The sequence below is a fragment of the Suricata suricatta genome, chromosome 4 (genome assembly GCF_006229205.1).
Source record: "Suricata suricatta isolate VVHF042 chromosome 4, meerkat_22Aug2017_6uvM2_HiC, whole genome shotgun sequence".
Classification (NCBI taxonomy): Eukaryota; Metazoa; Chordata; class Mammalia; order Carnivora; family Herpestidae; genus Suricata; species Suricata suricatta.
Genome location: NC_043703.1, coordinates 136,173,868 through 136,187,722, shown reverse-complemented (window position 1 = coordinate 136,187,722; position 13,855 = coordinate 136,173,868). Strand labels below are relative to the sequence as shown.

The following is a 13,855-nucleotide window of genomic DNA, read 5'->3' as shown; positions in this document are numbered from 1 at the left end:
CTAATTTCTGTATAAGTCTAATTACATGAAATAGAAGTTGGGGTTTTGATTTTTTACTTTGCTTTTCTGTTTGGAGCATCATTGTAACTACTGTATTGTAAATGATGGAAAATAATTGCATATGTTAAAAAAATAAATTGTGTGACATTGATTTTAAATGTGAGTTGGAAAGTCAGTTTTGTTGCTTTATGGAAACACCTCCTACATTTCTGTACAAAGATACCAGGAGCCTTTTCTTCCCTTTTAATGCTAAACATTTGACTTCTGCCATGCATTCCTGTTATTTTCCTCTTCCAAGCAAATTGACACGTTTGCTTTATTTCATCTTACTGTCTCTCTAGCTCGTATTCAGCTTTGCTCTTTATTATTTCCAAGCTCCTAGAAAAATTAGTCTAAAATTACTATCTCTTCAACTCTCTATTTTCTTTAGTTTCCTACAATCTGACCAGCCTTTATTATTTTTACTAAAATAGCCATTCTCAGAGGTCACTCACTATGTTCTAAGATCAGTGAAAACAAAGGTGATCATCGAGGTGGTGCTGAAATATTAAGTAGCATCAGGTCAGTAAGTAGCAAAGTTACGAGAATACCGCATGTACTCGTGTAAAATACCTTCTCCATTATTCTTCAGACAAGACATCAGACCAGGATTGCCAATGCTGAGGCAAATCCGAGAAGCGCGGCGAAAAGAAGAAAAGCAACAGGAAGCTAATTTGAAAAACAGGCAGAAGAGTTTAAAAGAAGAAGAACAAGAAAGACGTGACATTGGATTGAAGAGTGCACTGGGCTGTGAAAACAAAGGGTTTGCTTTGCTACAAAAGATGGGATACAAAAGTGGCCAGGCCCTTGGCAAGAGTGGTAAGTCCCATCTGGACCTAAGCAGGTGCTCCTAGCCACCAAATGGTGCTCCACTGCTGAGTGTCAGAGATGCCTCTATCCATCCACACGGAGATTAAAACAACATAGCGACGAGGTGTAACAAGCATATAGAGAACTGTGTCTTCCTACACCACCTTAGACCAGCCTGTGCCATCAAGAGCTACTTATCAGCCCCACTTACCTTGAAGGCACCGACAGTGGGGATAGGCAAGGCTTACAACGGAGGCAGCAGCTAACAATGGTGATAAAGTGCAATGGCCAAAGGACAGTGAAGCAACACTGAGGATGATGGCAGGACTCTGCCCTGCTCGCTCTGTGCCCGTGCCAGGTGCCCGAGCGAGCATGTGGTGGGAGAAGCTCCATTCTCACCTCCCTATTTAGGAAGGTATTGAGGCCGTACGCTCATAGTAGAGTCTGTAAGCCAGTTTTCTTTCTTCTTTGTTACAATCGCTTTGCTCTTCATGTAGCAGGGCTTTGCTTTCTCTGGAAGCTGTCACTTTTCTTGGATGTGTGTAATATCATTGTTTTCCCTTCTTGACACCCAACCTTCAGATGGCATTGGAGGCTGTGGGGCAGCCTTACTGAGGAGTAGAGATTTGAAGGCAAGTGGGAGGTCATGGATTATAGAGTATTGATGTTCAGATTTCAGTTTCAAATGGCATCGAAAGTGGAAGGGATACGTATAGAACATTGTAAAGCTGCAACTCTGCTCACCTGCAGTTTGAGGAAGAAGTTCTAAAGTCGTGGGTATGTTTTGTTCTCTTTTCTTAGGAGGTGGTATTGTCGAACCGATTCCTCTCAACGTCAAGACAGGTATATAATTATTTCTGAGCATATTTGCCAGTGATAATAACTTATGCTTAGATCTAGCATACATGCTTGCATACTAAATGGGTTTTTGTTTTGTGGTAGCACTGTTACAGTTCTTATCCTAAGAAGCCCTCAGTAAAATATTTCTTAGTTAAACTTCTCAGTCTTTTAAACTAAACATAAAAGTTAATGATTTAAACTAAATCACAAAAACATGGGGGAAATCATAACTATTAAAAATGCAAAGCTATTTTTTGTCCATTGAAATGTGCTAAGGGGTGCCTTGGTGGCTCAGTCGATTGAGTGTCCGAGTCTTGATTTTGACTCGGATCATGATCTCATGGGTTGTGAGTTCAAACCCCATGTCAGGCTTTGCACTAACAGTGTGGAGTCTGCTTAGGATTATCCCTCTCTCCCTCTTTTCCCTGCTTGTGGTATCTCTCTCTCTAAATAAATAAACATTAAAAAAAAAAAAAAGGAATGTGCTAAAAGTATTCTGAGACAGGCTTATCCATTCAATGTTTTTCTTAATACATTGGATGAATTAAGGAGAAAAATACATATTTTATTTGTTTATTATCTTTATATGAAAGTATGATAGTTGATGCTGTTTTCCCAATTTAAAGCATTTTGTATTGTGTGACTCTTATTAGATCAGACTAATGATCTTTGTAAAAATCCAATTGCGTGTTTGGGTTTAGGAGAAAAAACCTCCCATGTTTTCTCCTGTCATTCATGTCAAATGCTTCCGAGGGATTGTACTCAAATTAGAATCGTGTGTAATTTGCAGCTGGTTAGAGGTCATGTTTTGAAGTGTGAAGTCAGCAGGTTCTTCAGCAGAGTGTGCTGTTTGAACAGGGAAAAGCGGCATCGGTCATGAGGCATTACTGAAGCGGAAAGCAGAGGAGAAACTAGACAGCTACAGAAGAAAGATCCACATGAAAACCCAAGCCGAAGAAAAAGCCGCAGAGCAGTTTCGGTAACACTTGGTATTTGAGCTGTCTTGGGTTTCACCCTGTGTTTATCGTGCTATGTTTTCTGGTAGTTGGGCATTTAAATGGATAAAGGGAGTGCACACTCTCAGTGTTCTATTGTTTTCTTTCTATTAGACTGCGATTGAAACACAAGCAGGATGAAGTGAAGCTGGAAGGGGACCTTAGAAGAAGCCAGCGAGCCTGCCAGCAGTTGGATACGCAGAAGGCAAGCCTTTCACCTGTGTTCAGTTTGGGAAGGTTTTTTGGCACCCACCGTGATTTGCCTGGTAATCAGAAAAAAAGAAAGAAAAGAAACCCCAGGCCTGTGGCATCTAGCCTGCTACCTGGTAAAGCTTTCATTTAACCCACAGGACTGATCTGTGATGATTGATACTCACAACGATGACGTGTTCAATGCAGGACCCAGAGGAGTCTGAGTTACCCAACAAGGGTCAAATAACTTTTTGATGTTTAATTGTTCTCTGCTGATTTGAATAAGTGTGTGTGGAAACTCCGTTCACCAGGATTTTTGATGAATAGCCCATTTTTAGTCCATATTCAGTACCTCTTGTGTCCCTATCTAGTAAAATCATGGTAGATTACTATATATTTTGGCTGTTTTTAAAATTCCATTTTTGCTTTTATTTTTATTTCATTTTGCTTTAGTTCTTTGATGTTTCATCAGAAGAAAATGACTTCAGTTAAAGTTTCAAAGACATGTGTAAAATGTCCCTTGTATGTAAAAAGACCTCTGGAAGCAATCTCCCACTTTTCCATAATACTTTATGTTGTGTCTGTGTCGTGACACTTGTCTAGCTTACGTGTATTTTGTGTGCGTGTGCTCTACAAGTAAATCTCATGAGATCTAAAACCCAATCTCATGAGATTATATTCTTTTCTTTTTTAATTCAAGTTAATTGTCATACAGTGTAATCTTGGCTTCGGGAGTGGAACCCAGTGATTCATTTCTTAAATTTGACACCCAGTGCTCATCCCAGCAAGTGCCCTCCTTAATGCCCATCCCCTCACTTAGCTCCCCTCTTACATGTATTATTTTATTCCCCTCAAGCTACGTGTACCCCTGGCTTATTTCCCTAGTAGACTGGCAGCCACTGGGGGACAATATTTGTACTGAGTCTTCATCCCCATGGTTCACACAGCGCAGGGCTTTACTCTTGAAGCAGCCAGCAGTAAATATTCCATGGAAAGAAAGAATTCATGTTGATATGAACATACTTGTGATAGTCTCCTGGTTAGCTGTGTTTAATTGGGAATTATTCTATATTTTTAGAATATTCAGGTTCCCAGGGAAGCATGGTACTGGTTGGGACTTGAAGAGGAAACTGAGGAAGAGGAAGAAAAAGAAGAAGACGAAGATGAATACAAGAGTGAAGACTTGAGTGTATGTTTTGGGACCAGTTCCTCGAGCAGGGTGTCTTAAGTGTATGCCTTGGTACCACTCACATTTTGAGTCCGGTAATTGTTTGTTGGGCACACTGTTTTAACAGCATCCCTGGCCTCCACCCACCAGGTGCCTGTTGCACTTTCCCCTTGTGACAACCCAAAATATCTCCAGATATTGCTAAATTTCCCAAGATGAAAAATCACCTCTAATTGAGAACTACTATATGATAGGATTATTTTATTAACCCCAAACCAAATGTTATATAATTTCTTCCCTTAGCTTCGGTTTACACTCTCAGCTTCTGTTTGGATGACAGATGAGCTGCAAACATAAATCATCTTAATTTCTTCTCTGTTGCCTGTTAAACCTCTGGAAGTGATTCTGAGTACCCCTCTCCTCCACCCATAAACAAAGCAAAAAAACACAGCTCAAAGGAAGTGGAGATTATTCAAGAAAGGAATCTCATTTCTGTGAGGTTTTTTTTGTATATAAGAATTTCACAGGAAACATTTACAATTTGAAAAACTAGCGTTCCACTTAACTGGGAGACCATTGATGAGAACGGTAATGACGGGGAGGCAGTGTTCCCTCTCATCCCGTCTGGGGGAGGTAGGTTCTTTGAAAGTAGAGGGGGGGTCTTTAAAGGATCCCAATTCAAATAAGAGACAGTCCAAATGTATTTTCCAAATGTTAACAAGTGGTCTCTTTGTGTCTGGCAAACTTGTGATAATATCACGGTGGCTGGTAAAGTAGGGACATGTTCTAATGTATTCTTCCCTTGATGCCTCTCCTACCTGGTTAAGACATTGGCAGAAGATGTATGGCCTTGGGCTAATTTGGTAGGATCAGAGACCCAAATACCAAGATTATGTTTAATTTGAACTATTAATGTTACTGTGTCCTACATGTAGGTCCTGGAAAAATTACAAATACTGACTAGTTATTTAAGAGAAGAACATCTGTATTGTATTTGGTGTGGAACAGCCTACGAAGGTAAGAGGATACTTTGCACTTTTTAAAAATATTGAATACAAATGCTCTTTGATTTTTTAACTTCGATTGTGTGTGTGTGTGTGTGTGTGTGTGTGTGTGTGTGTGTGTGTGAGTGAGTCATATTTCCCAAAGACAATGGAAATTTCTTATTCTATCCAAATGGCAGTGTGGGATCAATGTCTTAAAGCAATGATGCAAATAGAAATAATTGCGGCCTTATTAAAAGTTCTTTTAACTTTTCAGAGACTAAAGTTACAGAAGGGAATTTTTCAGTTTTCTATTTCAAAAGGAAGAATTTTTGAGTTACTTTGAGGATGAATTTTTTCCATGCTTTATTTTTAAAGATTCTTTCTTCAGCTGCAGTACTTGCAAGATATTTAAGATTTTTAGCACTAGCTTTTATGTAGATAGAATATTGTTTCAGAATACTGAAATTCACTCCATTTTTTTTATTATAAGGAAAGAAATGGGTTTAAAACTTGCCAGATACCTTGTAGAGCCAAGCACTTTCCCTTCTAACACATTCCCCCAAGTTGGCTTTGTTAACTTAAATTTAAGGACTCTATACTTGACAGTAAAGAATTGTTGGTTATGGTTGTATCTTTTCCCAGTTTAGCTGAGTAAGAAGCAAACACAGCTACAAAATGCATGTTATTTGAACTAATTTTCTGGAATAGTTTACTATACAAGTATTAATCTTTTATTTTCTTTACATACATTACAGATAAAGAAGACCTCTCTTCAAATTGCCCAGGACCAACTTCTGCAGATCATGACTAAGATTATTCTCAATAAAGTAGAAACTTGGAAAATGTTATTGTTTCCTGAAAATGGACAATTGAGCAGTTAGAATTCCCAAATTATACCAGTTAAAGAAAGAGGGCCTTTTTATATATTTTGTTCTTTTTGTAATTTTAGAAGTACTTTTTACTTTATAGTTCATTGATTTCAAAAAAAAAATAACGGAATGCTGTTTCAGAACACAAGGGTTCTAGACACTGGCAATCACAATTTGTCTCTATTGTGATGCTAAGGGGCTCAAGAACCAACAGGTAACTCTCTTATTCCCCTCTTCACTTTGGAACAAATTTAGAAATAAGACATGAGAGACAGAGATCGAAATGTCAGCTTCATTTATCAGTGATGCTGAGTTAGAGAGCAAGGTTGACTTGTTTTCCTATTAGGCTCCCTAAAATATCTCCCTGACTGGACACCACTGCAGACCTCTGCCTTGCCGGGAACAGAGCCCACCTTTGCTTTCTGAGAGCATTTAGCTTTCAAAGGGGGAGGACCCACCAGGGGCAGGGCCACACATGCTAATAAGTTCTGGCTCCCAAAATCACCTTTCAGATAAGACACTTCTCTGTTGAGACGGAATGAATGAGGGTTCACAGAGCTTGCTCTCATACTTCTCTCTCCCAAGGAGCAAGAAAAAGTCCCTTCTCTCCATGCAAATAGGAGGAGGAAGGAAAAGTATCCCCCTCAGTAAGACTGGTGTCAGAGGAAATGTTCCATTAACACTACTTCATTCTAGCCGGTTTTAGAAACAAAATAATTGTGATACTTGTGGCAAAATCATGAGTTTTCATGACAATGTGTCTATCTACTATAAGTGATTGATTGCAAGTTTTGGCTAAAGAAACTTTAGAATGGGGAGTGTAATCTTAACTATCAGGTTATCCAACTACTTACTAAGTTTGGGAGCCCTTGGACAACATTCAGAGCAGGTGGTAATGCAACCTTTGCCTTTATTTTTCCAGGCAAGAGAGCTCACTGCCTTAAATGGATCGTTCCATGGCTAGGTAGCTCTAAGTGATTGTTAAAGTTATTTTTCTAAAATCTGCTTCCCTGTAATGACACCACGTACAGCTAAGGACAAACCATGTAGCACACCTCTGGAGATCTTCAGCCAAAATCATGCATCAGAAATCATGAACATTTTCTTAAAGTTACCCAGCTCAGGTATCTTCCCTAGTGATTTTGATTCAGCTAGTCGAAGGTAGTTTTGAGATATCTGTATTTATTTTAAAGTGCAAAGACTGCATCTGATAAGCACCTGTGCATTAGGACTAGTGCTACAGGTTAAATACAGCGCACTGTTAGATTCTTGGGGATCCGGTTTTATAGCTTACCTCTCAGTACCATTGAGCAAGAGCTCAACCTCTTCCTCCTTTTATTAGAAACAGCATACGCAAGATCAGAGCAAAAGCATACTCTATATTTGCATAAATTAAGATAATAGCACAACTTTTATCAGCTTCTGACCTAATATGACCCAATTCATTTGTTCTCAGGTTTAGCTTGGGGAGCTTTAAAAATGATAGTAGAAGGGGTGTCTGGGTGGCTCAGTCGGTTAAGCATTTGACTCTTCATTGTCACAATTTCATGAGTTCGAGCCCCACATCGGGCTCTGCACTGAAAGTGTGGAGCCTTCTTGGGATTCTTTCTCTCCTCTCTCTCTGCTCCTCCCCCACTCACGGTCTCTCCCTTTCTCTCTCAGAATAAATAAACATTAAAAAAAATTTAATGATAATACAAGTTTCCTATCATCAGAGATTCTGATGTAACACCACTGTGGCCTCAGCATGACCACCTTTGATTCTGAGACGCAGTGCAACTTGAGAATCACTACATGAGTTAATTTCTGGGCCTCAGTTCTTCATCCAGAAAATGAAGCCTTATTTTTATAAATATAAATACACATATAAAATACTAGAGCTTATACTACTGTATAATAGTATTTAATATTTACTTTTTCACTTAAAAAACAATAAAATTGTATTAAGAGATAAAACAAAGGAGTCCATGTTTCCTTGGAATTACAGTCAGATACTTCCTGTTATTTCAGCTAGTACACCGACGACACTCATGCAGTCAGTCATTCCCAAAGCCCTGTGGGTTGTTTCAAATGGAACGGAGTTAGGCACCAGCTTCCTTTTCTTCTATCACTGACTGTGGGGACAGCCATCCACCTGCCTAATGGCTGGGAATATTTTTAATACATTCATGCTCAGAATATGGAAAGGACTTTGATGGAATCCATGACCCCACCAGATTTGTGGTTTGCATATGCAGGTCAAGGCTTAAAACTTGGCATACCTTGGAGAGTGGGAAACATCCTTCCTTCTTATCCACTGACAATTAAAAACCCAGGCTTCCAGGGCGCCTGGGTGGCTCAGTCAGTAAGCATCTAACTATTGATTTTGGCTCAGGTCATCATGGAACTGAGCGCTGCATCTGACTCTGCACTGACATCACAGAGCCTGCTTAGGATTCTCTCTCCCTCCCTCTCTCTCTCTGCCCCTCCTCTGCCTGTGCTTTCTCTCCCTCTTAAAAATAAATAAGCTTAAAAGAGAATACAGGCTTCCAAAATGAGTAAAGATTTGTTTTTATTAACATAAGCCTTTACTGATTTCAAAACTAGACAATAATGAAAACCGAGGTAAGCAAAACATTAAAAAAAATTTTAATTTGCTTTAGTGAATTTGAATTTGCTTCAGTGAAATTTATATAAAATTTGAAACATTGTAATATGTCATGTGGTCATTTACCTTTACATTGTGCACTGTTTCTTTTTGAGTGCTTTATTTTCAAACCCCAGTCTATAATTCCTAAACTTTCATTTTCCTAAAATATAAATCCAAAATACTGGAGCATCTACAATTCAAAACAAACAGACTTTAATATATGAAATTGGTTTCTCTTAAACACCTTTTCGTGTTATTTGCCATTTAATTGTTGAAATTTGAAAATGAACATTATTATTTAGTATTAGACACATTTTGTAGGATCAAGCATATGAAATCCTTAATACTTTTATTTCCCACCAATTCAAAAGCACAGAGTTCCTGCTTTATGCAGGTCAGTAGGCTCACGGCCTTGGGCTAAACAAAAATGAGAGAGCCTATCCCTGCTTCCCATAAATTCATCGAAGGAGCCATGCAGGAAAAACTGAGCTCCAAGGCAAATTGGTAAGCATAATACTGAGGTCCTAAACAAGGGCAGACCTAGGGAACAGTTTCATTCTGGGCCGGGGATGGGGGTGGGGGGAGAATAGTGGAACATGATGAAGTCACACTGAATTTGATTCTGAATGTAACTTCAAGTTGTGAGGAAGGGGTTACAATACGACCCAGCATGTCCACGCCCAGGTATTTACCAAAGAGAAATGAAAACATACATCCACATAAATTTGTACATGAATATTCATAGTAGCCTTGTTCATAAAAGCAGCCAAGTGGAAACAACCCAAATGTCCATCAATTGATGAATGGATAAATAAACTGTGATAGAGCCATAGGATTGACTATTAGTTGGCTATAAAAAAGGAATGAGGTCCTGATCCATGCCACAACATGGATGAACCTCAAACATGCTAAACGAAAAAGACCACACATTGTATGATTCCATTTAAATGAAAGTCCAGAGCAGGCAAATCTATAGAGCCAGAATGTAAATTGGTGGTTGCCTAGCTTTGGGGGAAGGTGAGGAATGAGTGATTATGAATACGTGTTTTCTTGTGGAATGACAAAAATGTTTTAAAACTGTGGTGATGGTTGGGGCACCTGGGTGACTCAGACGGTCGTTAAGCGTCCGACTCTTGATTTCAGCTCAGGTCATGATCTCACAGTTTGTGAGTTTGAGCCCCATGTCCATCTCTGTGCTGACAGTGTGGCACCTGTTTGGGGTTCCCTCTCTCCCTCTCTCTGCCCCTCTTCCATGCTCTCTCTCTTTCTCTCTCTTAAAAAAACATTTTAAAAATATTTAAAAAATAAAACTGTGGTGATGGTTGCACTCTGAACATCCTTGACACCACTGAACTGTACAGTTTAAGTGGGTGAATTGTATGGTATGTATTCTATCTGTAAAATTGTTATTTTAAAAAAAAGGAGATTTTAGGTAGAAACCATAGTTGAGAACCAGTGAGTGCAAAACCTTATTTGGGTAACACAGCTGACTTGAGTGGCGGGAGCTTATTCAGGAAACAGCCAGTGAACGTGGGTCATGGAGTGGGGGCCTCCAGAGGAGCGTGGCCCTGCCAACACCTCGACCTTAGGCAGTGAAACTCTCTTCAGGTTAAGAAAATAAATGGCTGTCGTTTTAAGCCCCCAAGTTTGTGGTAGTTCGTCACAGCAGCCATAGAAAACGAATACAGGTCCCAACCTCTGAAGAGTCACACATATTTGAGAGGTATTTGCCTCACCGTTTTACCTATTCTACAATTTTTCGTCAGAGTTTAAACCAGTAGTGAGGCCACCGCACATCTATCAACTGCAGTCTCTTCATGTGAGACTGTTCTGAGGAAATGCAGGGTTGGGAGGGGCCACAGTCACAGGTAGAGAATCACAGACATCAAGGACAGGGTTGACATTTAGACATGAAAAGTAAATACCTAACTGGAATGTCTACCATACTTTGTTCCTTAGCCTGCTTTCCTCACGAAATCTCCCCTGGATTCACCGTTGAGCCTCAGGGGTTACTTCCATACACTCTGTGTATGATTCCAACCTTTCTCTCGTGTGTTTTCTACAGTCTGCTTGACGCCTTCCCCCGAATATTCTGGCAGCAACACAAACAGCATCTCCAAATGAGAGCTAACATTTTACACCCAACACATACTCTACCTCCTCATGTGGACAGATGTGCGGTGGCCTTACTATTGGCTTAAATTCTAACGAAAAATTGTATAATAGATAAAGTGTGAGGCAAAATCTCTCTCAAATATGTGTGGCTTTTTGGGGGGTTGGATTGAAGCCTGCATTTCCTTTCATGGCATCCTAATCCATCCACTCACCTTCCAAACAAATCTGGAGGAGTCTCTGACGGTGCTTTCTCCTAGTCCTCACAACTAGTTAGCAACTCCCCTTGGTTCTGTCCTCAGTATCCTTCAGGCCGTCTTAGCCTCTCAGCACTCTGGTCTGTCAAATATAGTCTCTTCCTGCTCCAACCCATTCTAAACACACAGTTTCAAAGAACTGGTTGGGTGATACCCCTGCTCAAAAAACAAAAACCTTATTTGTCACCTTGGGGGGTTGTCAGGGCACCAACTCATTCTACAATATTTATTCCAAACTATCGATTCCATTCTGCTTTAGAGAAATTTCTTTATAGAAGAATCACAGATGATAAAGATGATAGAATCCAAAAATCTCTATTTTGCAATCTCTAATGAAATAATGGATCCAAACAACAATCTTCAATGGTTGCTAAAACCATTGGTGGGAGATTGATAGGAAACTTTATAGTAGATTACACTACCGGATACCAGTGATCAATTTTAAGATCACTGAAAATAAAACAAGCAAATGTTACGTTCCTCCTGGAGATGCAAAAGAAAGTATACAGCATCATCTATGCAGTATTCTTGGAGGGGGGGTGGATTTGAACCAGAATCAAATCAAACTTCTAGTCCTTAGTCGACACCACAGGGATACCGTCAGTCAAATCCTGAATGAAGGAACTTCTATAGAATATATGATCCAGTTCCTTCCTTAAATAAATCGTAAGAGGAAAGAAGTTTAATACTGGGGTAAATGTTACAAAGTAAAAGAGACATCAGCTAAATGCAGTGTTGGATCCTGATTTAAACAACCAGCAAAAATATTATTTTGTGAAGAAAACTGAATACAGACTATTATATGACAATCAAGGAAATATTAATTTTGTTGAATGACAATGTATCATGGTTTTGTTGAAATTCAAAAGATCTTATGTTAAAAAATGTCAGAAATACATTTTTAAGTATTTACAAGTGAAATGATATGACAAGTTTGCTTTAAAACACTCCAGCAAATGAAAATTTTAAAAAGGAAGGGAGTTGGGGCGCCTGTGTGGCTCAGTTCGTTAAGCATATGACTCTTTTTTTTAAATGTTTTTTTTAACTTATTATTGAGACAGAGAGAAACTGAGCATGAGTACAGGAGGGTCAGAGAGAGAGAGGGAGACATAGAACCTGAAGCCGGCTCCAGGCCCTGAACTCTCAGCACAGAGCCTGACGCAGGGCTCGAACCCATGAACTGTGAGATGGTGACCTGAGCCAAAGTCAGCCACTTAACCCACTGAGCCACCCAGGCGCCCCAAGCATCTGACTCTTGATTTCAGAACCTCACAGTTCATGAGATCAAGCCCCATGTCTGACTCTGCAGTGACAGTGCATAGCCTGCTTGGGAGTCTCTCTCCCTTTCTCTCTGCCCCTGCCTTGCTTGTGCAAGCTAGCTCTTTCTCTCTCTCTCAAAATAAATAAACATTTTTTTTTAAAGGAAGGGGTATATATAACAAAGAAGGCATAATACTGATATTTGGTGCAACTGGGTGAGGGTTACATAGAATTTAATTACTCTATTCTTTGTTTTTGTGTATGCTTTAACATAAAATTTATGAAAGTAAATATGAACAATATTGGAGTCATTCGATATTCCATAATGAAAAATTAACATGCCAGGAACCTCAAGTAGGGAATGGATGTTGTGAATTTGTTTCTAGTGAGTGTCCTGGATACTCCAAGGACATTGGAGAAGCTGGTATTTAGACTTCTAAACATTTCATCTCAGATACATACACATGCATGCATATATATATATACGTGTGTACACACACATATGTGTTCACACGCATGTCTGACCTTATGGATTTGGAACCTGTGCAGTTGTGCAGAGCTCCATATTTAAGAAGTGCTCCATGCTTAATTACTGAACAAAGGCCTCATGCATTCATTTCACTGGGTCCCAAATTATATAGCTGGCCATACACACACTTCTCTATGTATATGTGTATGGATAAGAGCTAAATCACATATATGCATGAATAACTTCTATATCCTTCACCTAGATTTATCAGTCATCCATTTGCTTCTCTCTCTCTTCATGTACATACTGATTTTCGCTAAACATTTGAAAGTTGCCCATATCATGCCACTTCACCCTAAACATTTCCTCGTGCACTGCCTACAAATAAGACACCTTCCTGCATGACTGCAACATCATTATCACACCTAAGAAAATTAAAACATATTCTATAAGGCCGTCTAATATGCAGTCCATACCGAAATGTTCTTAACTGTCCCCAAAAAGTCTTTTACAATTTGATGGGGGTTTTTAAATATTTTTTTAACGTCCAAGATACAATCAAGATTCAAGTATCACATTTGATCATTAAATCCCTCTAGTCTCTTTCTACTTAGAATATCTCCTCTACTGTTTTTGAGTATGTGATACTGACTTTTTGAGAAGCCCAAGGTAATTATCTTATAGAATGATTTCATTCAGGATTTGTCTAATAATTTATTCATGATTGAATTACAGTTACATGCTGTGGGCAAGAAAGCTATATAGTGATAGTATATAACTCTTACATCACGTCAGGAAAGGCTTAATATTAGGTAGTCAGTCCCACCTTCGGTGATGTTAGATTTAATCAGGCAGTTATTGAAGAGACCAGGAGATCTTTCTATTGTAAAGGTACATTTCCCTTTCCCCCTTGTACCTGATATGGGATCTGTGGGGTTATACTTAAATCCTTTGAGGATCTTGTTCCCCAACACCTTTTCGACCAATGGTTTTAGCTTCCATTGATAAACCTTGCCTTGATCAAATACTGCATTGGGAGCTGAAAACCATATTAAGTGGTGTTAATAACTTTTTAGAAATAGCCATAGCCTTCATAAAAGCCTTTTCTCTGTGACTTTTCTGCTTAGCCTAAACTTGGCTCATTTTAAAAATTATAAAATATGTGACAGTTTTAGAATGGTAGTTGGTTGCTATAAAATTTAAATCAACCCTCAGGTTTTTCCAAGATG

The 13,855-nt window shown here is 39.1% G+C and overlaps 1 protein-coding gene and 1 long non-coding RNA gene across 2 annotated transcripts in view; one reads left to right on the top strand and one right to left on the bottom strand.

The window, feature by feature from the left end:
* GPATCH11 (G-patch domain containing 11) overlaps positions 1 to 5,876 on the top strand; it is a 10,173-nt gene extending 4,297 nt beyond the window's left edge. Inside the window, exons 3-9 of the mRNA XM_029937953.1 lie at positions 632 to 858; positions 1,651 to 1,692; positions 2,548 to 2,668; positions 2,799 to 2,889; positions 3,955 to 4,065; positions 4,980 to 5,061; positions 5,786 to 5,876. Of these exons, the coding sequence (XP_029793813.1) occupies positions 632 to 858; positions 1,651 to 1,692; positions 2,548 to 2,668; positions 2,799 to 2,889; positions 3,955 to 4,065; positions 4,980 to 5,061; positions 5,786 to 5,841 (730 nt within the window). The 3' untranslated portion in view covers positions 5,842 to 5,876. The remainder of the gene's footprint in view (positions 1 to 631; positions 859 to 1,650; positions 1,693 to 2,547; positions 2,669 to 2,798; positions 2,890 to 3,954; positions 4,066 to 4,979; positions 5,062 to 5,785) is intronic.
* Positions 5,877 to 7,786: 1,910 nt separating this feature from the next.
* LOC115290160 lies at positions 7,787 to 8,274 on the bottom strand. Its single transcript, XR_003907997.1, has 2 exons — positions 8,161 to 8,274; positions 7,787 to 7,953 (listed from the first exon to the last, which is right to left on the bottom strand). It is a non-coding gene; the product is annotated as an uncharacterized LOC115290160 (long non-coding RNA).
* Between the last annotated feature and the right edge of the window lie 5,581 nt (positions 8,275 to 13,855).